At 56.8% G+C, this 26,710-nt stretch overlaps 1 protein-coding gene across 24 annotated transcripts in view; it reads left to right on the top strand.

The window, feature by feature from the left end:
• Positions 1-26,710, top strand: part of NCOR2 (nuclear receptor corepressor 2) — a 223,504-nt gene that overhangs the window by 47,831 nt on the left and 148,963 nt on the right. For all 24 annotated transcript variants that reach the window (XM_082353168.1, XM_082353185.1, XM_082353183.1 and 21 more), the window contains one exon: positions 20,789-21,006. In XM_082353168.1, coding sequence (XP_082209294.1) covers positions 20,902-21,006 — 105 coding nt within the window. In that variant the 5' untranslated portion in view covers positions 20,789-20,901. The remainder of the gene's footprint in view (positions 1-20,788; positions 21,007-26,710) is intronic.

Raw genomic sequence — 26,710 nt, 5'->3', positions numbered from 1 at the left:
GGCGGGCGATGGCTGGGGCACAGTGGTCCCTGACGCCTTATCAGAGTTGCTGAAGCCCCAGAAAGGGTGCTGGGCAGGCGGGTGGCCCGGGAGGATGGGAGTGATGCGTGGGGGGCACAGTGCTGCTTTTCTGGAGCCCCCGTACCGTGCGCGTCCCTGCGGGGGAGCGGGCAGGACCAGGGATCTGGTGCTCCTGGCGTCTGTTCATCGGTGTTGGCCCCGGGGGGTGGGTTGGGGGCCTGGGGGTTTTGGGGGCGGGTGCCTCGGTGGCCGTGGAGCGGGGGGGGGGGGCCAGGTGCAGGCAGTGCTGCGGCTGCCCCGGCGCCCGGCTCCCACCGCGATGGCTCTTGGCTGGGTGCCCGTGTCTGGTTTGAAATCAGCGCCACTGGCCCAGGCTTGCCCAGGGACCTGGCAGCGAGGAGCTCGGATAAACACTGGAAAGTTGGAAGGGCTTCCCGAGCTCACAAGGAGCCCTCAGTTGCAAGCGGAGGGGATGAGGGAGTGATTTGTCCTGAGGTCTGGGTGCGCCGGGGCCGTTGGGAGGCAGCGGGACGTCTCGTGGGGCGTGTGAGCACAGGCCAGGGAGGGCTGGGTTCCCAGACGGCGTGGCTTGGTTGCCACGGACCTGGGTTTGAATCCTGGTTCTGTCCCTTTGTACATTGGGCCTCCCCTGTGCGAACCTCAGTTTCCTTGCCTGTCAAATGGGGCAGTAATAGGGGCCACACAGGCGTGAGGATGAGGTGGGGGGAGGGATGCAACCTCCTGGTTTGCTCTGTGGCCAGACTGCCTGGGTTCACATCCCGGCTGTGTGACCTTGAACAAGTCACTTCACAGCTCTGAGCCTCGGTTTCCCCATCTGGCAAATGGATACTTCATCTGTCTTCTAAGTTGTTGAAAGGCGTAAGGGGGCTAATGAAAGGTCCCTGCCCCACCCCTCACAGACAGGGTGACCTTGGACAGGTCACGGAACCCCACAGAGCCTCAGTTCTCCTGTCCATTCAGGGAGAGCAGCCCACACATTGCCTTGGGGAAAGCCGAGACACACCTGCAGGGGCCTCAAGCGGGCAGGCGTGGGGAGGCTCCGTCAGTGCAGACCACAAGCTTGCATTAAGTTAGTTACATCTTGGTCTCCATCGGTTCTTCTTTTCTTCCCTGTTGAGAGCCCTCCCATTTTATAGAAGTGAAACCCCAGCGAGGTGAGAAGGGTCCCTCCCCAGCCCCAGCCTCGGTCTGCATTTGGACCTGGGCTGCGGTCCCTGGGGCTTCCCCAGTGCGTGCCTATTTCTGCCTCGTCCCTCACCAAGCCTGGGCCACACACCCTGACAGTGCCTGGCGTGGCTGGGGGCCGGGTGCACAGGGCTGGCTCTCCCGCCGAGGGTGGCAACTGTCCTGTGTTTGTAAGTGACACCGGATGCTGGGCCAGTGGCTGGCTCGGGGCCTCTCCTCTGAGGCCAGCAGGAGCCAGTGGGGAATTCCCCGGTGTCCAGGCTGCCCACTCCAGCTGCCCGCTGTCCCACTGTCCTCAGGCCTCTCCTGGGGACCTCGGGAAAGGCCTGTGCAGCAGAGGATCCCACGAATGTCCCTTTGCTGCCCCCAAGCCCGCAGTGCCCACCTGGGTCAGCCACAGAGCTGTGTTGTTGCCACCACTGCCCTGCCCTGAGGGTCTTGGGGACTCGATCCCCCATCCACTGAGAAAGACAGTCACATGTGGTGGCTCAGACCAGAGGTCGCAGAGGAGACCCTTGCGGTGGAACTGTCCTGCGTCGTTGGTGGTGGCCACACGAATCTACGCTGAGATAACAGTGCATAGATCTACACACACACACACACGCACGCTCACAAGTGAGCACGTGTAAACCCCCGAGATCTGAATAAGGCCAGTTGCATCAATGTCAATTTCCTGGTTGCAGCTATTATAAGGATGATACCATTGGGGGGAGCTGGCTAAAGGGTCCACGGGATCCAGCTGTGTTATTTCTTACAGCTGCATGTGAATCTACAGTGATCTAAAAAGAAAGAGAGCACAGGCTCTGGGGCCCGGCTGTCCTGGGTTTGATCGCAGCGTGCTCCTTTGTAGCTGTGTGAATTACAGCAGGTGGCATAACCCTGCAGTGCCTCAGTCTTCCTCATCTGTAAAAGGGGGTAGTGTTTGGTACCTCAGAGGGTTGGCACGAAGATTAGATGTGTTGATTCATGCTAAGTGCTTAGGAAGGTGCTGGCACGTGCTGAGGGGGGAGGGGTGCTGTCATTAGTACTATTATAACCCTGATGTGATGGCTGTGGTTGGCCCCGCACGATCTCATTTCATACCGAAATCAGTCACAGGAAGGGAGCGTGCTGTATGAGCCCCACTTCTCAGAGGATGACACTGAGACTCGGGTCAGGTGACCCCCCCCAAGGGCACACAGTTTGTAAGGGCCGGAGCTGGGACTCAAACCCCAAGCCAGAGCCTGTGTGTGGAGGTTCTTTGGCTGGGTGACCCTGGGGAGGTTGTTTGCCCTCTCTGAGCCTCAGTCCCCTCCTTCTTCTCTCCCCACTTGTCAGCTGGACAGGGGGCTGGGCTCATGACCTGTGAAAGCCAGAAAGCCTAGACTCTGGGCCCCTTCTCTCACTTCCTGGGCCCACCCAGAGCTCCCACATCTCAGTCACCTCCTCTGAGGCCTGTCTTTGCAGCCCCACGGTGGGACTTGTTCTCAGCTCTGTCTGTGGGCTCACTCCTGGGGCGGCTGACCTCGCCTTTACTCTGAGCACTTTGACCTCCTGGCTCTGTCCTGTGGGTGCAGCCGTACCTCCTGCTGTTCCCTGTGGTAGGTACTGGTTTCCCTCGGACGCCTTCCTGCCTCTAGCAGTGGTGAGAAGGCCTTTGGGGTGTAACCAGCTCACCCTAGAGTGAGCTGGGTTATCTCCGTTGGCACTTAGCGTGAGAAGAGCATTTCTGTCCGGCCAAAGCTGATCCGAGGGTAGATGCTTCTCCAGGGGCTCCTGGGAGAGGGTCAGCAGGTGGTTGTGCCCCTTAGAACCGGCTAGTAACTGAGCGTGGGCCCTGGGGCATCCCAAGAGGTCCAGGAAGGGCACGTTCTGTGCTTCAGGATTCTGGAGGGTTTCAGAGTATCCCAGGCTGGAGACACGTGGGTGCCTGTAGGACCCGGGGCGGGGGTCTGAGCTGCTGAGAGGGGTTCCACCGTCATGTTGGAGTGATGGAGGCTTGTGTTGTCAGGGAGGACATCAGTCACAGCTGAGCGTCTCAGGTTCTGGCTTTGCTGGGCAGAGCCTGGAGGGGTGGGGAGTTGGGTGGGGGGGTTAGGGGCGCTCCAGCCCCACGAGCCTCTTTGCTGTTTCTTGGAAGCCCCGATCATGGTCCTGCCTCAGGACCTTTGTACTTGCTGTGCTCTTCTTGAGACGCCCTTCTATGAGATCTTCACAGCTTCCTCTCACTGAGCCTCTGCTCAAATGTCACCTCCTGAGAGAGGCCTCCATCTCCCCATCATCACTCCTGCCACCTTGCCACTGTCATCACCTGGGACTTACATATGTCCATCAGCCGTGTCCCCCCAAACCCTCCACGTGGGATTTTGTTCATCTTCGTCACCACTGTGTCCCTGGCACTGGGCACATAGTAGGTGCTTAGCAAACAGTTGTTCCTGACTCAGTGTCCACCACAAGCTGTGGACCTGGGCCTGTCCCCTCAAGGTGAATGGGGACAGATATGCACACCTGCGAGGGCTCCGGCTAGGGAGACCCGGGCCCCTCGAGCTGGAATTCATGGTGAGCTCACCTCCCTGCACCCCAGACGTTCTGCTCCCAGGGGTTGAGAATGCATTTGGGGGCATTCTTGGAAAACTAGAGTCCTTGGAAAAGCAATAATTGTATGTTTGCTCAGGAGTGCCCCGTAGGAACCCACCAAGCATCCCCAGAAAGTCTGCACCTTCTAGATAGTCAGAGAGGTGGGGCTGGTGAGCAAGGAAAGTGGTGGGGGGGCCCTGCGGGGTCCAGGGTGCAGGGGAGGGGTGCTGACAGCATCTGCTTCATGTGCTGAAGACTGACCAGGTGGGGCGGGCATTCTGCACAGCTTAGCGTATTGAGTCCTTCCAACAACCCTGTGATGGGGGCCCTGAATCACCCTTTCCAGATGAGGTACAGAGAGGGCAAGCAGCTCGCCCGAAGACACACAGCCACAGGCACTCAGTACTCAGAGGCGTAATAGGTAGTGGTGCATGTACACACGGCTGTATTTAAAATAGATAACCCACAAGGACCTACTGTATAGCACAGGGAACCCTGCTCAATACTCTGTAATAACCTAATTGGGAAAAGAATTTGAGAAAGAACAGATACATGTATATGTGTAACTGAATCACTTTGTTGTACACCTGAAACTAACACAACATTGTTAACTCTACTCCAATATAAAATAAAAAGTTTAAAAAAATAGGTAGTGGCGTTTCCTATGCAGTTGTTTCTGTGCCCAGGGCGCTGCTCAGCTCTTTGAGATGATTTTATTTCATCCTCAGAGTCGCTTTGGCCATCCCTGTCTCAGAGGGCAGTGGCACAGCTGTAGAGAAGGCAGGATTGGAACCCAGGTTCTGTTGGGGACCCTCCTCAGAGCAGGTGCTATTTTCCAGGGATCTGGCTCAGACCTGGGAAAGGGCCCACTTCCCAGTCTGAGAGAGCCTCCGAGGCCTGGAGATGCCCGAACTCTTCTGGAAGGCTGGGAGTCGGTTTCTCAGTGCAGCTCTGAAGCTGGAAGGCAGGAGGGGCTGCCTCCTACCCCCCCAAGTCGTGGATTTACATGACAATGAGCCCTTTGTGCCTGGGTCCGGCCTCCTTCCCAGGCTAATAACATAATTCCAGGCCTGTGATGTCATAATGGCCCTTTCTGTGCTGAGGTGGGAGGCTGGGTGGGCAGCTGTGGGAGCAGCACCAGGGGTGGTGATTATCAGGGGGCAGAGGCTCTCGCCTTCCAGGACCCCCTTTCATCCTTCAGGAGGTGGGATTTGCTCCCATTTGACGCAGGAGCAAACTGAGACTCTGGGGTTTGTGTCCTTCCCCACCCCCCACCCCCACCCCCTCAACAATGCGGAACCACTTCTTGGCCTGTGAAGTGGGAGTGAGTCATCAGCGGTGGGCCCTCTCCTGGAGGCGTGGGTGTGAGAGCCTTTTGCTTCCTCTAAACGGGAGGGAGGCCCTTGTGCCCTGCTCAGAGAAAATGGGTTCAAACCCTGGGCATGTGGCTTAACTCTCTGCACCTCAGTTTTCTCATCTGCTTAATGGGGATTGTGCTGGGCCTTGGCCGTCGGGCCGAACAGGGAGTGAGCTCTCAGTAGGTGGGCAATCAGAAAAAAGCTGAGGCCAGTGTAGTGGGGTGAATGGAGGCCCCCAAAACACATGTGCACCTGTTAATACCCAGCCCATCTAAATGTGACCTGCTTTGGAAAAAGGGTCTTTGCAGATGTGTCTTGAGATGAGGTGATCCTGGGTTACCTGGGTGAGCCCTAAATTCAGTGACCAGCGTCCTTACGAGAGACAGAAAGAGGAAGAAGACACACAGAGGAGGGATGGCCGTGTGAAGATGGGCAGAAACCGGAGGGATGCAGCTACAAGCCAAGGAATGCCTGGAGCCACCAGGAGCTGGAAGAGGCCAGGAAGAATCCTTCCCTAGAGGCTTTGGAGGGTGTGGCTCTACAGACACCTTGATCTCGGACTTCTGGCCTCCAGAGCAGTTAGAGAATAAATTCCGGTGGTTTTAAGCCACCCGGATTGTGATGATTTGTTTACAGTGGATCTAGGGAAACTGATACCGCCGGTGGTCCCCAGTCTTTGGAGGTTGGGAGAGCTCTCCCTGGGAGGGGTTTGTGTGATGCCTTTCCCCACCCAAGCCTGAGGGCCCAGGACAAAGTGAGGTGGTTGGGTGCCCAGCGGTGTGCGGAGCCCCATCTGAGGAACCTGGAGCCCGCCTCCCTCACTCAGAAGCCAAATCCACAAATTCCGGAACCCGCCCATTGCCTGCTGCTACCTCTCCCGCGCCTAAGGATGTGGCCCAGGACCACGAGGCTCCCTGGTTCCACGCTGGACCCCTCCCCAAGCCCAGAATGCCCATTCCCCACATGCCTGGCAGCTCACCTAGCACCCAGATTGCAGCCATCCCCCAGCAAGCTGCCTCATTTGCCAGGTGCCCTTGAGAAATGGATACACCAAGGCTCAGCGAGGGCAGGCGACCTGGAGAAGGCCACACAGCCCCTCCGTGGTGGTGACGGCCTTCACAGAGTCCCAGTCATGGCTAATGGATGGGCTGGCATTGCAGCTCCCAGGAGGGAGGGATCAGAGTCCTGGGACACCTTGAAAATAGAGCAGGCAGTGTAGATGTGGATCAGTTTCTGGGACACGTTGGCCCAGTGTAGATGACACCCTGAAATCTGGCTTTACGTAGATCCTGTCTTGGCCTCAGTTTCTGTGTTTACAAAGTGGTCTTTGGGCTTCAGCTCAGAGCCTGGAATTTTGCTCTTAGAGTGTTTGTAGATGTAACAAGCATTTATTGAGCGCCTGCTGTGTGCAGCATGCTGGGACTCAGTGATGGACAAAACCGATGTGGTTCCTGCTTTCATGGACCTTGTATTTGGGCTTGTGGGGGGATGGGAAATAAGGCAGCAGGACTTTGGCAACGAGGATTCCAGGTCCGGATAAGGGCCGGGGGCTGGGGTGGAGGCGAGGGTGCTGCCTGCCTTCCCCTTCTGGGGTCGGTGGTCTGCGGCAAGCTTTGGGGGCTGGCTGGTTAGACATGGAGATGGCCGCGGCCCATCTGCAGCGATCCGTGGTCGCCTCCAGCTGGCAAAACTTGACCTGGACCCATGAGCGGTGATGTTGGGTGTGACACCTGGAGCCTGGTAGGGTAGATGGGTCTCCCCCAGCCTGAGCAGGGTGGCAGGGGCACAGAGGTGATGGGGTCCCATCACACATTGGATAAGAGGTGGACGCTGGAGAGGGCTTGCCTGGGTTTGCATCCAGGCTGTGCCACTTGCTTGCTGTGTGACCTCAGACCAGTTACTTAGCCTCTCTGTGCCTCAGTCTTGCCTCTCAGGGATGTTGGGATGATCAGATGAACTGATGCCAGCGAGTAGCGTGTTGGGGATTGGCTGTGATCATGAGTGCGAGGGGATTGGCTGTGATCATGAGTGCGAGGTGCTCACCTTGGATCTAATATAGTGACTGCTTAGAACCTGGGAGCTAGAAGCCGTGTTTGTTAATCTTTCCCTGGCCGCGTTCCTATCTGTGGGACATTGGACAGGCTTCTTTGCTCCCAGACCCTCAGTCTCTCTGTCTTTGAAATGGGAGCCGGCACAAGTCTGTGGCCGCATGGAGGCCGGGAGGAAAGGGATGGTGGAAATTAGCATTTATGGGGTTGAGGGGGGTGGGGTCAGGATCTCCACCTGCTGGTTCAAGCCTTGGCCACCTTCCAGGCCAGGAGCAGCTGCCCATTTTACAGCCCAGGGAACTGAGGCCCCAGTGGGAATGGGACCCATGGCACGACGGTAGGTGGGTGCAGCCCGCTTGGCCTCCTGGCTGCAGACAATGCCTGCCTTCTGGCCTGGCTGGGGCTGCTGGGACCTGCTCAAGCCGGCCTCTGTTTATCAGCACATTCAGTTCAGGGTAGCAGATGTTCAGAGAGAGAGAGAGAGAGAGAGAGGAAGAGCGCGGGAGAGAGAGGGAGACAAGTGCACTCGGGATGTTACTCCAGAAACTGAGGCTGGAGGCTAAATTTACTGCGCAGGGCAGTGTGGGTGGGGTGTGCCTGCGGCTGAGGAGTGACCCAGATCTGAGTCAGCCAGGAGGGGCACCTTTATCTGCAAAGCCGCTGTCTGCTGTATCCCCATTAGAGCCACTGACGGCTCAGGACTGGGCTGGAAGACGCCACTTCTTCTGGGTGAGAGACAGGGCAGGCGTGTCCCAGGCTCCTTCCTCCTACGTTGAGTCTGGCCCGGGCTCCATCTCAGTTCTCCTTGCCTCCTTCTGGCTGGCTTTAGACCTCTCCCTACCTGTACAGGTGAGGAGACCAGAGGGTGGAGGAGATCTGATTCTGGGGAGATTTCATGGGGCTTAGAAGTTGGGCTTTAGGGCGTTGCTATCGTAGGTCTCTTGGTTGCAATTGTCAGACTCCCTGCTTCTCCTGTATTTAACACAAAATGCTCAGGTAAGCTTCAGGCACGGTTGGATCTAGGGGCTCAGGTGACGAGGTGCTTTTCCTTGTCCAGTCCCTGGTAGCACAGCCTCATCCCAGCTCAGCGGCCCCAGTGGAAGGTAAGCCTGTTGTTCCCCGTATTCCAGCAAGTCTTGGGAATGAACTTTTATCAGCTCAGCTTGAGAGTTAAGCCTCTCCCAAATCAATCACTGCAGCTGGTGCTGCTGTGACTGGTGCTGATTGGCCAGACCTGGGAGGCGGGGTCAGCCTCCCCCAAGGCCAGGACTGAGGGCTGCAGGAGGGTTGGTGGCCCAAGGACACTGGGGTTTGGCTTGCCATGGACAGCTCCATGTGTTGGAGATGAGCCAGCCCCCCCTTTCACAGCCAGTGTGTGTCCTGTTGGGGTTAGGGTGGTGTCACTGATGGGTAAGTGGCCCAGCCCCTCCCACTCCCTGTTGTCATTAGGGGCCTCCCGGGCCCCGCCTCCAGCCTTTGCCCAGGTCGGACACTCGCCATCCCCCCTCCCTGAAGCTCCCCGGGCTTTGCTGGACCCTCTCTTGTGGCTCCCAGCTGACCACACGTCAGAAGCCACAGGTCACATCCTGGCAGTGCAAGGGCTGGATTTGGATGTCAGACTGATTTATTGCATTGGGTTTATAGTCAGTGTTTCTGTTTTTTTTAAAAGATTTTTTTTTTTTGATGTGGACCATTTTTAAAGTCTTTATTGAATTTGTTACAGTATTGCTTCTGTTTTATGTTTTTGTTTTTTGGCTGCGCGGCGTGCGGGATCTCAGCTCCCCCACCAGGGATCGACCCCACACCCCCTGCATTGGAAGGCGAAGTCTTAACCACTAGACCGCCAGGGAAGTCCCCGAGTCAGTGTTTTTTAAATAAAAATTGCAAATTGAGGGATGTCTCAAAATCAGTCTTTCTTCTCCTGAAAGAATTGGAAGCTGTGATTCCCCTGGGTCACCCCCTTCCTGTGCCCTTTCACACGCACGCGTGCACACACACACACACACACACACGCACGCGCGCACACACACACACACACACACACACGCACGCACGCAGGCACGCACGCACGCACGCACGCAGCCCCACCTGCCCCTCCTCGTCGCCTGAGGGTATTGCAGGCCAGGCTGGTGGAAGTGCACAGTCCTCCTTTCTCTCTCCCCCCGCCTCCCTGCTTCCGGCCTGGGACCCTCCGCCCTGGAGCCTTTTTGATTCTCCTCCCTCCCTGAACCGATCATCAAATCCCAGGGGCACTCTTGCCGCTCCTGGGCATGGAAGCCGTTGGCTGTCTGGAACTCCTGGCTGCAGGGCTGGAGGACCTTTTGGATTCCTGATCTCTCCTCGTCATCAGACACTCATCAACGAAGGCCCTCGGGCTAATTCAGTGGCCTGGTTGCGTCCACATTTGGACAGAGCTGATCAAAGTGGATCCTTCCTCCCTCGGCCTGGGCGTCTGGGTGGCAGTAGGGGCCTCCCAGCCAGGCCTGTGGGAGGTGGGCCTGCAGGGGTCCAGACTGGTGGTTTGCTGGGGGTCCGGGACGGGGGGATGCATGGGAGGGCGGTTGGTGAGTGGGTGGGCTCCTGGGGTAGAGCAGCTATTCTTAGCAGCAGAAACATTTGTCCTTGTTCACATGTGGCGGAGGACGTCCCCCAGAGATCTGCCCTGAAATATTAGGGATGACCCCATAAATTCTTCGGAAAGCCGTCCTTGAGGGCTTGTGTGTGTGGAGGAGGCGTTTCCGGCAGCTGCACAGCTGTGGACACGTTTGCCAGATGTTGGTGCAGGGGAGTTGGTGGGAACCCAGGGGCTGCCGCCCTCACCCTCGGGGTCTCTGCACTGGCTGTGAGCCGTGGGGTGGAGACCGCAGTCCAGCGGGCATTGAGAGAGCTGCTTTGGGCCTGGCCTCGGGTTTCAGGGTCCAGGGGCCCATCTCAAGGGGCAGAGAGTTTCTGGTCAGCCCTTCCCTGGGTCCAGGCCATCTGGTTGGAAGCGGCTGGTCAGTGGAGACTTCTGAGGGACCAGAGCTGTGAGGCGCCGGTCTTCAGGCCCAGTTGTGCCCCGTGGCCATTGGGTGCTGAGGTGAGATGGGCTGAGACCGGCCCTTGACTGTGGTCCCACTCAGCCCTTGGCTGTGAGGGGCTGCTGAGGGCTAGGCAGCACCCTTGGCCACACTGTCTTTTTTCATGGGGGCTGCTCTGACAGTGGGAGCCACCACAGAGCAGCTGGGTGCTCTTAGCTAGCAATCAGGGAGTCCTCCCTGGAGGAGGTGTGTGTGTGTTCAAAATTTAAAGAAAAAAATTTTCAACTGTGGCACAACACACATAACAGAAAGCTGACCATCTCGACCATTTTTAAATGTACAGTTCAGTAGTGTTTAGTACGTTCACACTGTTGTGCAACCATCCTCATCATCCTCTCCAGAACTTTTTTTATCTTGCAAAACAGAAACTCTGTGCCCATTGAACGCGAACTCCCCCTTTGCCTCCTCCAGGCCCTAGCACCCTCCCTTTTACCTTCTGTGACTCTGACTCCTCTGGGCACCTCATTTGGGCGGAATCTACAGTGTTTGCCCTTTTGTGTCTGGCTTATTTCACTTAGCAGAATGTCAAGCGCTGGGTTCTGTGGCCTCTTTTCTCTTCGGTTGTTGGTTCAGTCCCACCCAGGCAGCCAAGTGGACGGACCCAGGACCCCAGCCCCTCATCCTTTAGAATCCCAGGGTCCTCCTGGGGACCCCCTTCATAGGCGCACCCACCATCCCAGCCTCAGGGCAGGGGGTTAATCGGTTTGCCCAGGTCACACAGCCGCCGCCCAGACACCAGCCTCTTCTCTGTGTCCCCCCCCCCCCGCTTCCCTCTGCAGAGAAAATTGCCATTTGGAAGGCCAGATGGAGGAGCCGGGTCTAATGGAAACCACGTCCCTCCCGGGGTGCCCAGAACTTAATGAGGAAGAGCCAGGAAAAATCCGGCGTAATGTTTGTGAAATACCCCAGAGGGAGGTCGCGTCACAAGGCAAGGGTTCTCGTGCGGAACCCTGTGACCTGGTGTGCCAGGAGGTTTGTCAGGGCTGTGGTTTCTCTCTCAGCCTCTCTCTCTCTTCCTTTTAAAATTAAAAGGGGAAAAAAGAAAAAGAGTCGCAGAGGAAGTGATTTTGAGCAGATCTTGCCCTGGCAGGGAAGCAGGGCCGGGCGGCTGAGCTGGCCGCAGCCCAGCGGACACAAACGTACCAATTAAATTGGAAACAGAAACGGGCCTCCTTGACAGCTCCAACCAGCGCCGCATCCCTGCTTGCTTTGGGAGGGGGCGTGGGGTGTGCGGGGCCTGGGCTGGCGGTTTTGGGGATCAGAATGACGCCTGGCTGCTTTCTGGCTGTGTGACCTTGGGCAAGTGAGTTCACCTCTCTGAGCCTCGGTTTCCTGATCTGTTGAACGGGGACAATCATATTTGGTGAGGGCAATCAGATTCTTCCGGTGAGTGGGTGCCTGTGGATGAGGTAGAACCTGCCGGTAGCAAGGGGCGGGTGTGAGGAACCTGGGAGGGCTTCTCGAAGCAGAATCAGTGGCAGGGGGTGGGCGGAGGTTCTCCCAGTGGCTGGGGATCCTTTTTCAGGGAGGTAAGAGGTGGGGCAGGTGCTGGGGGCATGTTTTTCCCTGGAAGGTTTTTTTTTTTCTTTTTTCTTCTTCTTCTTTTTTTTTTTGTTGGCCGAGCTGAGCAGCTTGCAGGATCTTCGTTCCCCGACCAGGGATCGAACCTGTACCCCGTATAGTGGAAGCGCAGAGTCCTAACTACTGGACCGCCAGGGAAGTCCCTTCCCTGGAAGGTTTGATGCAGGATGTGGCGTCTGGGGGTCTCTCCTCCATGGCCTCCCAGCCAGGCTGCAGCAGCATTTCTGTCCCGGGACCAGGTTGTCCTGGTGCAGCTGGTGCCCGTCCCCGCGTGGCCCCTGGGCTCAGCGCAGGCCACTATGCCCACCTCCCCAGACGCCTGGACCACGTGGGCCAAGCGATCCAGCTGAGGAGGGCGGAGTCTGGCCATGCACCACCAGCCTGCTGACCCTCTTTGGGCCTCAGTTTCCCATCTGTAACGAGAGGGCAATGAGTGAGATGTCGTGTAGACAAGGTCTCAGGGCTGGGAAGAGCAGCCTCCCCTTCTCCTTGTTTCCAGACTGCGAGGCCCTGCTCACCCCGGGAAGAACCCACTGCTTTTTCTGTTTTCAGGTGTGGGTGTCCCTGGTCTCACCTCCTAATTAGGGACTCACTCTACCGTTTGGTCGGCTCACCTCCCCCAGCCTCAGTTGGCTCATCTGCAAAGTGGGGATAGTCAAGGTAACTACCTCTGCCAGTAACATCATCACTATCGTGGCTGTTACCTTGCCTGCCTCCCTCCCTCGTCCCAGTTTTTGGAGCAGCACAGGGTAGTAACAGCCACAGCTCTTGTTTTGGGGACTCATTTATGGCTGTTGAACTTCCCATAGATCTTTCCCCAATGAATCCTCTTTCCACTGGCCCTTGGAAGAGAGTTTTACAGATGGGACAATAAAGCCCAGAGAAGTCGGGACTGTGCCCAAGGTCACACAGCTACATCGTGGCAGAGTTGGGATTTGAACCCATTTGGTCACTTCCCACACGTGGGAGCCCTTTGGCCACTTTCCGCACGTAGCAACGCACGGGCAGGAGGTGGCTTGGTGGAGAGGGTGCATCTCTAGGATTAGGGCGGCCTGCTGGAGGGTACCACCTTTCCTTAGTGACTGAGGGGCTGTGACAGCCCACAGCCTCCAGGGCTCCTACTATGCACGTGATACCAGGTGGGGCTCAAACTGCAGGTCAGGAGCTCAGTCTGGGGGCGGGGAGACAGCGAGCAAACAGACGGTGGTTGTGCATGGCGTTGGGCCCACGGGAGCGGCAGGAAGAGAGAGGCTCGTGGGGGCCCAGGCTGGCAAGTTGGAGTTGGGGTAGGGTTCTCGGGAAGTGATGGTGGAGGTGAGGGCTCCAGCCAGCCAGCCAGGCCGGACGGAGAAGGGGAACGGAGCCCTTGGCCTTTGAGTACCATTGGCCAGGCCGGGGATAGAAACGAACATAGCTGACCAGGAGAGGGTGTGTCCATCCCATGTGGGTAGCTCCTGCCCGCCTCCAGCCTGTCATGCCCCTAAGTGATTTTGTTGTGGGAAAATACACATACGATTTACCATTTGAACTATATTAAAGTGTACGGTTCATGGGCATTAAGTAGAGTGAGTCGTGTGTCACCATCACCACTGTCTTGTGCTAAAACATGTCCATCACCCCAAGGGAAACCTAATACCCATTAATAGTCGCTCCCCATGCTCCCCTCCCCCAGCCCCTGGCAGCCACCAGCCCGCATCTGACGTGATGGATTTGCCTCTTCTGGACATTGCACATAAATGGCATCCTTCACCATGTGGCTTGGCATAATGTTTTCATGGTTTATATGCCCCTTTTTATGGCTAAATAATATTCCAATGAATGGATGGACCACATTCCATTTATCTACTCATCAGTTGATGGATATTTGGGTTGTTTCTGTTGATACTTTCTGGCTGTTGTGAATAGTGCTGCTGTGAACATTCATGTTCGTTTTGTCTCATCACCTGTGTTCATTTCTTGGGCTGCATGCCTGGGAGTGGAATTGCTGGGTCATATGGTGTCTCTGTGTTTAACTTAGTGAGGCGCTGCCAGACTGGTTTCCGCAGAGATTGCACCATCTTATGTCCCCGCTGGCAATATGTGAGAGTCCCTGGTTTTCAGAGAAGCCAGAAATTGGGGTTTTTCTGTGAAATCCTCTTCATAACGCCTCGTGCTGAGCTGGTTGCTGGGGCTTGGCTGACCTGGATGGGGAGGGGGAAGCAGGTCCCTGGAAAACTGCCCGGCGGGAGCAGATCTGGGGTCTGTGCCACATTCTGGGCCCACGGGAAGCTGTTTTTCTGTCTGTTGCTTGGCGCATGCGTGTGGTGTGATGGATCGTGTTACCCGGGGCTGTAAATCCCGCTGGCCACAGGGGAGATGTTTCTGAGGCTGGAGTGGGCTGGCTTTTCTTTTCTCCTTTTCCCCAGGAGGGAGGGGTGCTGGCTATGGCTTGAGGAGGAGAAGCGGTGCCCAGGGGAGGGTGGGCCTTGAGTCCCTCCCATTGCGCTTCTGGAGTTCGGGACCAGAGGCAGTTTTCCCCAGGGTTTCTGTGCCCAGCAGCCTGGGGCTTGGGGAGCACTTGTATGGGCTTGGGCCATGGGGAGGTTCATGGGTAGGTTGATGCTTGTCTGTGTCCCCCATGGTGGCTTGCAGGGAGCCTGATGTGTGGGGATATTAGTGGAATAGAGACACACTTGGCTCTGGGGGTTGGTTAAAAAAGTAAGACCAGAAAACCCCTGGAAAATGGAACAATTAAATTGATACACATTGGTTGATTAGTCCATCCATCCATCCGTCCTTCCTCCTTCTCCCCTCCTTCCCTCCCTCATCCATCCAACCCTCCATCCACTCCTCATTCATCTCATTCATCACCTTTTCCTTCCATCCATCCATCCATCCATCCATCCATCCGTCCATCCATCCATTCTCCCTCTCCCTTCCCTTTGTCTCTCCTTTATCCATCCATCCATCCATCCATCCATCCATCCTCCCTCTCCCTTCCCTTTGTCTCTCCTTTATCCATCCATCCATCCATCCATCCATCCATCCATCCATCCATCCTCCCTCTCCCTTCCCTTTGTCTCTCCTTTATCCATCCATCCATCCATCCATCCATCCATCCTCCCTCTCCCTTCCCTTTATCCATCCATCTCTCATTCATCTTAGCATCAGTCCTTCATCCATCCATCCGTTCTCCCTTCGTCCGTCCATCCATCCACCCATCCATTTCTCCTTCCTCCTCTGTCCATCCATCTCCCGGTGAACATCTGGCTGAGAGCTTTCCCTGTTGGGACAGACCTGTCACTGGATGTCAGCTCTGATTGGCAAGCCTTTTTGTCTGACTGGTTCACTGCTGTAGCTCCAGTGTTTGGAACAGTGCCTGTACATTGTAGATACCCAAATAATTTCCTGATTGGCCAGAATGTGTGGAGACCCCATTGGCATGGGTTTGTTTAGCTTGGTCCCAGCTTGCGGGGGGGCAGGTGGCACCTCTGTGGGCAGCACCCTGAGTTGGCTCTGAGTATGGTGACCCTCAGCTACTCCAGGCCACCGCCCCTCGGGCAGGGCCAAGGACAGGCTGTGATTGGGGTCCTGGCTCCTCCTTAGGGAGCCCAGTGACCTCTTTGCCAGGTAAGGGGCAAGGAAGCTGGTCTTCCTCCTTTAATAGAGTAAGGATTACAGGTGGGCCAGCCCTTTTACGCACAGAGGCCTGCACCCATGGCTCCTTGACAGGGGCACAGCTGAAGTTTCCTTGAGCCCAGAGATGCCAGGGGCAGGTTTGATATAGGAGACCCTTCACATCACCCCTGCCCAGAGGTGTGGCATCCTTCCCATCTCACTTGGAGTGAAAGCCCCACGTGACCGCCACTTTCACCATCTGGGTCTCCCTGCTGTTCCTCCACCTCAGGGCCTTTGCACTTGCTGTTCCCTCTGCCTGGAACACCCTTCCAAGACATCTGCTGGTTCCTTCTCTCCCCTCCTCCACATCTTTGCTGAAAGACGCCTTCCGGTGAGGCTGTCCCGGACCACCCACTTTAAAACTGCACCTCACCCCCCATCCCCTGCCTACCCACCTCACGCTTCTATTTTTCCCCATAGCACAGATACTGCCCACCACCCTATAATTACTCCCGTCTCACCCAGAGGAATGTCAGCCCCGCGAGGGCGGGGAGTTTGGGTCTGTTATTCGCTGCTGCATCCCGGCACCTGTCCCGCAGGAGGTGCCCTATAAAGCGTGGTTGACAATGGGGAGCAACCAGGGCAGGGGGGCAGGAACTTTGCCTTCGCCCCTGTCCACGTGGGCCATACAGGCTCCTGTGAGCCAGGCCGGGTGAGGCTCACCCATGCCACTTCCCATCTGCATCTTATGACTTAGTTCAGAGCTGGGTTCCTGGGCATCTGTTCTGTGCCATGAGCCCCTGCTGAAGGTGGCCATCAAATGCTTGGCCGGTCCCCAATGTTTACAGCATGCCAGAAGCTAGAAACACAAGGTGGGAACAGTCAGCTTCATTGTAGCTGGTGTTTCCATAGCAGCTTAACCTCACACCCCAGAACTGCTTCTGTCCTCAAGTCCTGTCCCATCCCCCCACCCCTGCCCCAGTGCTGGCTTCCGGGTCTCCATTCTCCTCGGGCCAGGCTGTCTGGCACATTTTTGTTTAGTAGATACTTATTGGAAGCCTACTTTGTACCAGGCTCTGGGATATAGCAGTGAACAAAGCAAGTATTTATTGAGCGCCTATCGTGTTGGGTTAAATGACGTCCTCCCCAAATTCATGTCCACCCGGAACCTATGAGTGTGATTTGATTGGGAGAGAGGGTCTCTGCAGATGTAATTAGTTAAGATGAGGTCATACTGGAGAGGGTGGGCCTTAAATATAGTTGGAGTCCTTAGAAGAAGAGCGGGCACAGGCACACGGGAAAAAAGGCCATGGGAAGATGGGCAGAGATTGGAGCAATGGGGCCACAAGTCAAGGAAACCTGGAGCCACCAGGAGCTGGAAGGGACAAGGAAGTATCCTCCCCTGGAGCCTCTGGAGGGAGTGTGGCCCTGCTGACGCCTTGATTTTGGACTTCTGGCCTCCAGATCAGTGAGAGGATCCATTTCCGTTGTTTTTAGCCATCCACTTTGTGGCAGTTTGTTATGGCAGCTCCAGGAAAATAATACACCTACTGTGTGCCAGGCACCATGCCCCTCATGGGGGATTCAGCAGTCAATTAAAACAAACATTTATGGAGCAGCTACTATATGTCAGACACTGAGGAGACCGGCAGGGTCCCTGCCCACAGGCTCCCAGCACATGTGTGTGTCCTTGGCCCGAGACAGGCTGGCTGGGGTGGGGTGTCATAGACCGTGTCCCCTCTGTGGGGCTGGCAGCCACTCGAGTGCCGTGGTGGCAGCCACCTTCTTGGCATGCACCTCCAAGTGTTGCTGATGAAGTCAAAGCTTAATCCCCACCCCTGCCCCGCCGTTCACACTGTTACGCACTGTTTCGAAACATTTCCATCATTGCATGGTAACCCCCATACCCATCAGTCGCTCCACACCCCTCCATCCCACCCCCCGCCCTTGGCAACCACCACTCTGCTTTCTGCCTCTGTGGATTTATCATTCTGGACTTTTCCTATAAGTGGAATCATATGGTATCTGTCCTTTCGTGTCTGGCTCCTTTCACTTAGCATCACATTTGCAAGGTTCATCCACGTTGTGACACGTGTCAGTGCTTGGTTCTTTTTTATAGCTGAACCATATTTCGTTGTACAGATAGACCACGTTCTGTTTATTTCTCCACTCATTGGTTGATGGGCACTTGGGTTGTTTCCACCTTTGGCTATAGTGAATACTGCTGCTGTGAATACCTTGATTTGTTTCAGTCTCTGTTTTCCATTCTTTTGGGTATATGCCTAGGAGCGGAATTGCTGGGTCCTACCTACAGTAATTCTATGTTTAACATTTTTAGGAACTGTCAAACTATTTTCCTAAAAATAAATTTTTTTTTTCAAGTTGGCGAAAAATGTGGCTAAGGTTGGGGGAGATAGAAATGGAGCTTATTAAAATAAGCTCGTGGTAAATGCAGGAGGTGCAAGATCCCCAGAGTCCCCTGGCTTTGGGGACAACCTGCACATGAGGAGGCTGGGCCATGGAGCCGGCGGAGTGATCCTTTGACAGGTGGGTGGTGGGGGCATGAACCCCAAGCTCGGCGGTGGACACTCTGTGAACGTTGAGGTCGTGGGAAGCCAGGCCTTGGCACGAGGAGGGTGGGGAAGTGGCCGAGGATTCTCCAGGGCTGGTTTGAAAAGGTGTCACTTCCCTGGCTTCTGGACCCCACATGCAGTGCACGCCGTGAGCATCTTTCCCGGGATGCCATCCCCAGTCGGCATTTCAGTAGGCAAAGGAGGTTAGAAATCTACTGGTAAATTAGACTTCTCGCCGCCTCATGCAATGCAAAGTCACGTAGCAACTTGGAAGTTGCGCGTGGCGCTCTTGGAAAGGCAAGCAGGTTGAGCTTCTCTCTGCCCAGGTGCTGCCCTCTTCCTCTTGCAGAGAGCGGGCAACCGTTTAAAACCCAGAGAGAGGCCAGAATAGAGCTGGCTTTGCTGCATCAGACCACCAGGGTCTGCTGGGCTTTGTGATGAGCTGGGGCACAGGGAATTCTGGGACAGGGTCCAGCACTGGTGGCCACAACTGACCCCTCTCCCAAGGCCAGTCTCTTGTCTCTGGGCTGCAGGAGGGCTGCCACGTTGCTCTTGGTGGGGACTGGCGGCGGCAGCTCTGCCTCCCTTCCATGTCCACAGCATCGCTGTGACCGGGCTGCAACTACTGCAGTGACAGTACTAGTGACTGTAATAATAGTAGCTCCCCTTTGCTGAGCAGGGCTGTTCCCACATTCGTGAGAATGACACAGTGCATCCTGTCTCGGTGTCTGGGAAAAGTCCACGTGGGCTTTTTTCCTGAGGTGGTCATAGGTGTGGCAGTTTGGGCTCTGGAATTCTTTGGCTTTGCAGTGTTGGAAGGATTGACAGCACCCGATGGAAAGGTTGCCTCCTTTGTGACTCCCTCCTTCTCTGGGTGAGTCAGAACTTTTGATGGCAAGTGACAGAAAGCTGGGTTGGGCTGGCAAAGGCAAAACACACAGAAGGAGTGCCTTGGCTTCCCTAAATGAAGTAGCAGCTATGAGCTGCCTTCAGGCATGGCTGTATCAGGACCCAGCTGTGCTCTCTCTACCCTTCAAATCTGCCTTCCTGGGGCTGTGTTCTCGGGTAGGTCCCTGCCAAGTGGTGGCCCCTGAGAGCTCCAGGCTTTCATCCTCCTGGCTCACAGCCCCAGGGGATAGTGCCTGTTTCTGGTGCCTTCTCAGTCTCATGACTGACTCTCATTGGCTCAGATTGGGTCAGATGCCCATCCCTGTACCAATCGCTGCCCCAGGGGAAGCAGGAATCTGATTGGCCAGGCCCAGATCACATGATCACACCTGGAGTCTGGGGAGGGAAGATGGTCCCTAAAAAGAAAGTCAAGTCTACTGTAGCAGGAGATGGGGGTGGGGAGTGGGATGCAGTCATGGCCCCCAGATGGGAGGGAAGGGGGTCTTGTTCTTCCTTTGATCGCCATGATCTCAATCTTCCCTCCCAACATCCCTCCACATCAGACCTCCAAAGGGCAGAGGTTTAGGGCGCCCAAGCCCTTGAAAGACAGTTGTCAGTGGAGGGCAGGGCGATGAGGGACGTTGGGATGAAATTACAGGGAGCTGGGGGTACACATGTGATGCAACCCCAGCCCGAGAGGGTACATCACATGGGGGCATCCAGGTGCCGGGCCCCTGCACCACCTTGGATTCTCCTTAGCTCCTGGGTGGCGGGTGTGAGTGGGGGGTTTGCACATGACAGGGGCCTGATGGACACCCCTTTTCTGAGTGGCTGAGTGTGGAGGAGACCCGAGACCTGCCAGGCTTTCAACCCGGGCCTGGACGGCGGAGCCAGTTATAACCTCGGGCAGGCTGCTTGGAGCAGTGGCTGGCGGAGAAGGGAGAGAAGGGTCCTGGGGAGGTTGGGGGCCCCCAGAGATTTCTGGACAAAGGCCTCTTCTGACCAGGGGCTCTCTTGCTCTCTTGACTGGAGTCCTTTCTTCTTCCCGGGCCTCAGTTTCCCCATCTGTAAAGCCAGTGGGTTCCTTCCATCCTGGACACATGAGTGTTTTCTTCCCCATGGACAGCATCCTTTGCCTGCCCCTCCAGGAGCCACCTGGGGCCCAGCCGGCTCTCATGCGTGTCCTCGGCTGTTTCCCCGGTGTGGCCCTCGGGCTCCCAGTCGCTTCGCTCTCAGCTCACGTCCGGGCCAACCTCACGTCTGTCCTGCTCCCCCGTCATAGTGTCACTCACCCTCCTCAGAGGGTCACTGGGAGGCCCAGGCAGGCCCGACTTTGCCCGGGGTTGCACTGTGACCTGTGTTCTGCCCGAGCCGACCCTGTTCACCACCATCACCCTGGATGGTTGTACGGACTTTTCCCCTCCTGGGACAGGCCCAGCAGTTGCCTGCCTGAGCTGCCAGGTGCTTTCGGGGAACCTTGCCCTGGTGACTCAAACTGGCAGAGGACTTGGGGTGGGGTTGGGTGGGCTGAGGGTGCTTGGGGGCCACGGGGGGGTCGTGGGGGCAATGCCCGCAGAGTTAGAGCTCCCGTGCCTGCTGAGTGAGGGCCTTGGCAGCGGGGGAAGACACGGCTGTCGCCGATGTGGCTTGTGCAGCAGCTGCCGGCCTGTGGCTGGGAGAGGCCTCAGACACCACGTGGCGTCTCCCACTGCTGTCAGTGGGCACGGAGCTTGCCAGTGGCACGGAGGAGGGTCCCGGAGGGCCCCTGTGTGCTCTCGCTTCCTCACAGGGGCCACAGGAAGGAATTGGGGCCCAGGCAGGGTCCGCAAGGAGCAGCCGCCCTGTGACTGATCTTCCTTGCTTTTCTGGTCTCCTCACAGGTGCCTGGCACAGGGAGGCCCTCGAGCAGATGACGAAGACTGGCTTTTAATCCTTGGAGACCATTGAGAGGGAGCTTACAGGGGCCCACGAGCCCCACTGGACGCCCACCACCATGTCGGGGTCCACGCAGCCCGTGGCACAGACGTGGAGGGCCACCGAGCCCCGTTACCCGCCCCACGGCGTTTCCTACCCCGTGCAGATCGCCCGGCCACACACGGTAAGGGGCACGAATGTGCGCCTGGGGTCACCTTTGGGGCCTTCTCTTGTCACCGGGTTCCTATTTCTCCTTGGAGTTGAGGCTGGAGCGGCTCCAACGGTGTCCCGCCAGGCCTCACTGTCCCCCGCGGGGAGGTGGGGTGCTTTGGCAGAGACCACTGGCATCTGTGGCCTGGGGACAGCTGGTAAAATCTCTTAGCTCCCATTTTAAAGCTAGGAAGATGGAGCCCAGGGCCAGGCTGAGCTGGGATCTCTGCCTCTGAGTCGGCTGTGGGATTTGCATGCAGACGTGGAGCTCCTGCTGTATACACTGTCAGCCCAGCCTCCGCCGGGCTCCCCTGCTTTAGGATTGGGGTGGCTTCCTAGGGGCCGTGGCTCGCAGACGCTCCCCTCCCCAGTCCTCAGAGTGGTGCCCAGCGCTCTGAGACAATGGGGTCCAGCGCGTGTCATTCTCTGAATCCCCGACACGGGGGTCGCAGTGGTTAGTTCTGCTCACAGGGGAGTCTCCCCATTGTTGTGTGAGTGGGGGAGTGGCCTGCTGGGGAGGGAGCGGGCGTGCCCTTGGTCAGCTCTTGTTTTAAAAAAAAAATGTTTTGCTGCGCCGCATGGCCTGTGAGATCTTAGTTCCCTGACCAGGGATCGAACCCGTGCCCCCTGCAGTGGAAGCGTGGAGTCTTAAACATTGGACCGCCAGGGAAGTCCCGTTGGTCAGCTCTTTTGAGCTGCACCCCACTCTGTCCACCTCCTAGTGGGGGCCCCCTTTCCTGACTTCATCTCTAGTTGCGTGTGGCCCTGAGGATGGGGCTTTGTTCTGTTCTGTATCCTCAGGGGCTTGCCAGAGGATCTCTCAGGGTCCTGCACCTCCCCCGTTTGACCTCCTGGCTGCTTGGTGAGGGGCTGCGAGGGTTTGCAGTTGCAGCTGGGGTCAAAGCTTGCTGTGCTGGCCCCTATGTGAACACGCCTGTGTCTGTCCTGCTTGGCTGGTGTGGTCCCTCCTGAGATGCAGAGAGGAAATGGCGTGGGAGGGCTTTTCTATCTTCCATGAGCGAGATGTTTTTGCATTTGAGCCCACGGGACCAGCCTGGGGGTGTCCCAGAAACAGTGGCCTCTTGAGGATTTGGGCCCCCAAGATGCTTTTGAGAGCCAGCTGTGATAAACAGGCACATTCTGGATGGAGTCGTCGAATTCTCACAAACAACCCAATGAGAGAGCACCTTGCATTATCATCCCATTTTGCAGATGAGGAGACTGAGGCTGGGAGGTTAAATAATAGGCCTCGGGTTAAATCACCGTGAGAAGGCAGTCGGCTTCAGCTTCAGGACTCTGAGCCCCTGTGAAATGGTTGACTATTTATTGGTCACCTACTGTGTGCCCAGGGCCGAGGACTGTGCACCTGGGGGTCATTTACTATTATGTGTGGTCATTACCTTTATCATAATCACAATAACAAAAATAGGCATTGTCGTCTGAGTGCTTACTACCGGGTGAGCATTTTGTTTATGCCCTTTATGTATACAGTTGCACTTGCTTCTCTTATCACTGAAGTGAGGGTACCCTTATGCGGTGCACTTTGTAGACGGGGAACATTTTGCAGGTGAGGAAACAGGACAAGTCGCTTAATGATTCTGAGCCTCGGTTGTTCATCCATAAAATGGAGTAATGACAGCATCTGTCTCCTAGATTCTCCTGGGGATTAAACGTGATGATCTGTGGAAGGTCCTTATGACAGTGCCTGGCAGACACTTAGCCAGCTATGTCCACTTGCAATGTTGTCACTGTCACTACAGCTGCTTGGAGGGGCTGCCTCCCCTGGGGGCTCCTGGTGGTTGCCTCTGGTTTCTCTTCTTTCTTGTCCCCTCCTGCCAGGTTCCTACCCCCCTCCCACTCCCTCCCCGTGGGCCCAGCCTCGGTTAGTCCTTGAGTCCCTATGGCCCCTGCCATCCTGCAATCCCCCCATCCTTTGCCCCAGCTGGGCCCTCTCGCAGTCATTTGGCGTCACCAGCTGATCTCAGACACCGCCCGCACTTTTCCCGCTGGGCCGTCAGTGACGCAGGATGCGGCCGGGTAGGACCCAGTGGTCACTTCCTCCGGGCAGGAGGCTGAGGCCGGGGTGTGAGCAGGGGCCCTGGGTAGCTACGAGGCGGGGCATCCTTATCCTGTGTGGTGGCAGCAGTGGGGCCCCACTTCCTGATCACCCTGCCTCGTGCTGGGGCGACCCAGCTGGGGGCCCCTGCTTGTTACTGGGAAGGCAGGAACAAGGCATCCTGGGGGAGTCTTGCTCTCCTGGGCATGTGTCCGGGGCTGGAGCCACTTTTCTTCGGCTGGTGGGAGGTGAGTGTTGGGACTGTAATCTGGAGGTCCCCCTGTAGCCCTGTGCCCCCTAACCCCTTACCGCCAGCCCCCTGTACAGGCAGGGTTTGTGAGATGCCCCCATTTCGGGGGGCGGAGGGTTTTTGGAAGACAGAGGGCGGAGGAAAAGGGAAAAAGGCGTGGAAGGCAAATGCCCCATCCAAGGGCCAGGTGGGAACACAGAGGTCCCAGCTCCTCATACAGTAGTTGAGGCAGGTCTGCTGGGATGAGGGGGCGGGGCCTGGACCCCGTGACCTGTGACCTTCCTGGGACTCAGCTCACTGCCGTACCTGCTCCCAACAGGCTTGCATCCAGGGTGGCACCTCCTGGCCCTGGAGGCTTCTTCCAGGGTGTCTGGGCACGGGGCTGCTTTGCTGGTGGGTCCCCCACTGGAGCCCGGAAGAACCTCCAGATGTGGCTTTGAATCCCTGTTCCTCCCAACTCACTGAGTGACATTCGGCTGCTCACTTAACCCCGTGGGGGCAGCCTCAGCTTTCCCATCTGCAGTATGGGTGTTGTGGGCCTGAGCATCGCTGGCGGGTGTTTGCGAGGTGCCCGGGGCGGTGTCTGTACGTGGCAGTCGCCTCCTTCCTCCTGGCGGGGTGGCAGGAGACCAAGGAGGCTCTGCACTCTGAGAGGGGCGGTGAGAGCTGCCTTCTCTGCTGGCCTGCGCCTCAGCCTGCGTCACGTCCGGGTTGCCTGGTGTGTTACGGCGGCGCAGATGGAGGGCCTAATCCCAGGTGTGCTTCCCCTGAGCCAGCCTCAGGCGCACGCCGAGCCTCTCTTCATGGTGCTGGTGCGCATGGCTCGCTCAGTCCCACCTGCTCCACCCTCAGAGCCGCTCTGAGCCCTGTTCTCTCCTTCTCTGTGGTCTCGGCTTCCCTCCCCCGCAGTAGCAGGACCCCACATCTTTCCCTGAGGGTCCTGGCGGGCTCCAGGCACTGAGGGTCTCCCAGGATTGAGGGTCCCAACACATCCTCCCCTCCTTGTCTCCTTTCCAGCTTTCTAGAGCCCAGCTCGATTCTGCCTTCTCTCCCAAGCCCCCCGGGACCCCCTGAGCTCTCTCGAGTTCCTGCAAGCTTCGCACTAAATGAATGCGTTAAAGTCCAAAGACACGGGAATCAATCCCAGCGCCACTCCTGCCTGCTGTGTGGCCTTAGGCGAGTTACTTAGCCTCTCTGTGCCTTAGTGTAAGAAGGGCTTTTCAGAGCGCAGACTCTGGAGCCAGACCGCTTGCATTCATGTCCTGCCTCAGTGACTTCCTAGCTGTGAAACTTTGGACGAGTGGTCTTACCGCCCTGTGCCTCAGTTTCCCCATCAGTTGAGCGAGGGTAGTTATAAGACTCTGAGGATCAAGTTAGTTGACGTGTGCCGAGGCCTCTGCACAACGCCCGGGCTGAGTAAGCGTGACTGATACAGTGCAATGTTGATGACTTTGATGCTGCTGCTGTCATGACGACAGCGTGCCCGCTAGTATCCTCTTCCGAATGGCCCCCAGGGTACACTGTGGGCTTTTCCTCTAGAGGAGGGATTGGCAACCCTTCTCTGTAAATATTTCAGGCTTTTCCGGCCACTCGGTCTCGGTCACAACTACTCCGGCACTGTTGCCGTCCTAGCGTGAAAGCAGCTCAGCCAACACGTACAGGAATGGCCATGGCCGTGTGCCAGTGACACCTGACGAAACAAGCCGAGCCTGGCTTTGGCCTTGGGCCCCGTTTGCTGACTCCTGCCCTAGATCAGTGCTTATCAGGCTCTCTGTGGGAAGGACCAGTCTGTTTCATTTCCAGTTTGTCACAAATGGATACATGGTCCTTCCGCACGTGACCCAGTTCGCGGGCACGGGGACGGGTCTAGGCCGAGGCCAGCAGGACTGTGTTGGCCGTGCGCTCAGGTGCCGCGGTCCCGTCAACAAGCTCTCAAGTAGGATCTGAATCCTCTCGTCTTCAGCGCTCCCCCCAGACCAAGGGTCGCGGACCCAGGAGCCTGCTTGGGCCACGTACATGTGTGAGGGCAGCAGGTGGGTTTGGAATGTTTTGTTAACACGTGGAGGGTTCTCGCGTTCTGAGACGTGGCTGGAGGTTTCCAGCCTGAGTGCCTGGTGTCTTCAGGCTCCTGTGACCACAGTGAGCCCCACCTTCGGTCTCTCTTGGGGTCTCCCCAGTTCTTGCCTTCCTGTAGAGATGCAGGCACCCTCGGTGGTCCCTGGACTCAGAGCCCTGGGGTGGAGATCAGTGTGGATACCACAGAAATGGCCCCCAAGATGTTCCTTGGAGGGACCGTGCTAATGAGGTCATCCTGCTTGGTTCCCAAACTGAGAAACTGAGGCCAGAAGGGTTCATGCAGTGGCCGCCCCATGCCCCTGCCTGCCTCGGGGGCCCTGGGGGCCGTGTGCCTTTTCCCGCCTCGGTTGGCAGTGGTAGGCGCCATCCTGCCGGGGCCCTCTCCCAAGGGATTGGACCGTCTGCCTCTCTGCCGCTTTGTTCATTTTGCTTTTGTGTGAGAGGGAATTTTCCTCCCAGCAGACTGCAGTGCTTGCCGATTTCTTCTCACACCTCTGCGTGCGTGTGCACACCGGATCTGTGCCTGGCAGCCTCGCCGGCATGATCCCAGAAGCTGCCGCCCCCTCCCTCCAGCCCTTTCTTCTCGTTCCTTCGTTAGCACCTGGTGCCTTGTGCAAGACATCGTGGGGTGTGGGGGAGGGGGGAGGCTGAGTCCTTTGCCTTCTGGAAGCTGCCCTCAGTCTTAAGGGAAACCCTTGGAGAGTTAAGGGGGATGCTTGGTTGGAGACACAGAGGCCTCCTTCCATCTGGGTCAGGCATCCGTTTCAGTTTTCTTTCTTTCTTTTTTTTTTGGCCGCGCCGTGCGGCGTGCGGGATCTTAGTTCCCCGACCAGGGATTGAACCCGTGCCCCCTGCAGTGGAAGCGTGGAGTCCCAACCACTAGACCGCCAGGGAATTCAGGCATCCATTTCACTGATGAGAAAACTGAGACTCAGAGAGTTTACGGCATGGACAGATACCTCTAGCCCGAGGCCTTGCAGCTTCTTGCTTCCACATCGGGCTGCCCAGGAAGGCCCTTCCCTCATTTCCAGCCTCTGAGGTTGACAGGATCCCTCTTGATTCCGGTTACTCATCCTCTCTCGCCTCCAGCCTCCCAGCCTCTTACATGTGTTTGTTTTGGAGGGTCTGAAACACATACATTTCCAACACACCTACGTGGTATCATCTAATTCTCTTTGCAGAAATAACTGCTTTAAAAAAAAAAAAAAGCCAGACAGCAAAAGAATGACTAGATTTTTTTGGAAAATTGGGAGAATTAAGAAGGGTGCCAAGAAGAAAATAAATCACCTACAATCC

This window comes from Balaenoptera borealis (genome assembly GCF_965194805.1).
Source record: "Balaenoptera borealis genome assembly, chromosome: 14".
NCBI classification, from domain to species: Eukaryota; Metazoa; Chordata; class Mammalia; order Artiodactyla; family Balaenopteridae; genus Balaenoptera; species Balaenoptera borealis.
The sequence above is the reverse complement of the archived record's forward strand: the minus strand, read 5'-3'. Positions and strand labels throughout refer to the sequence as shown.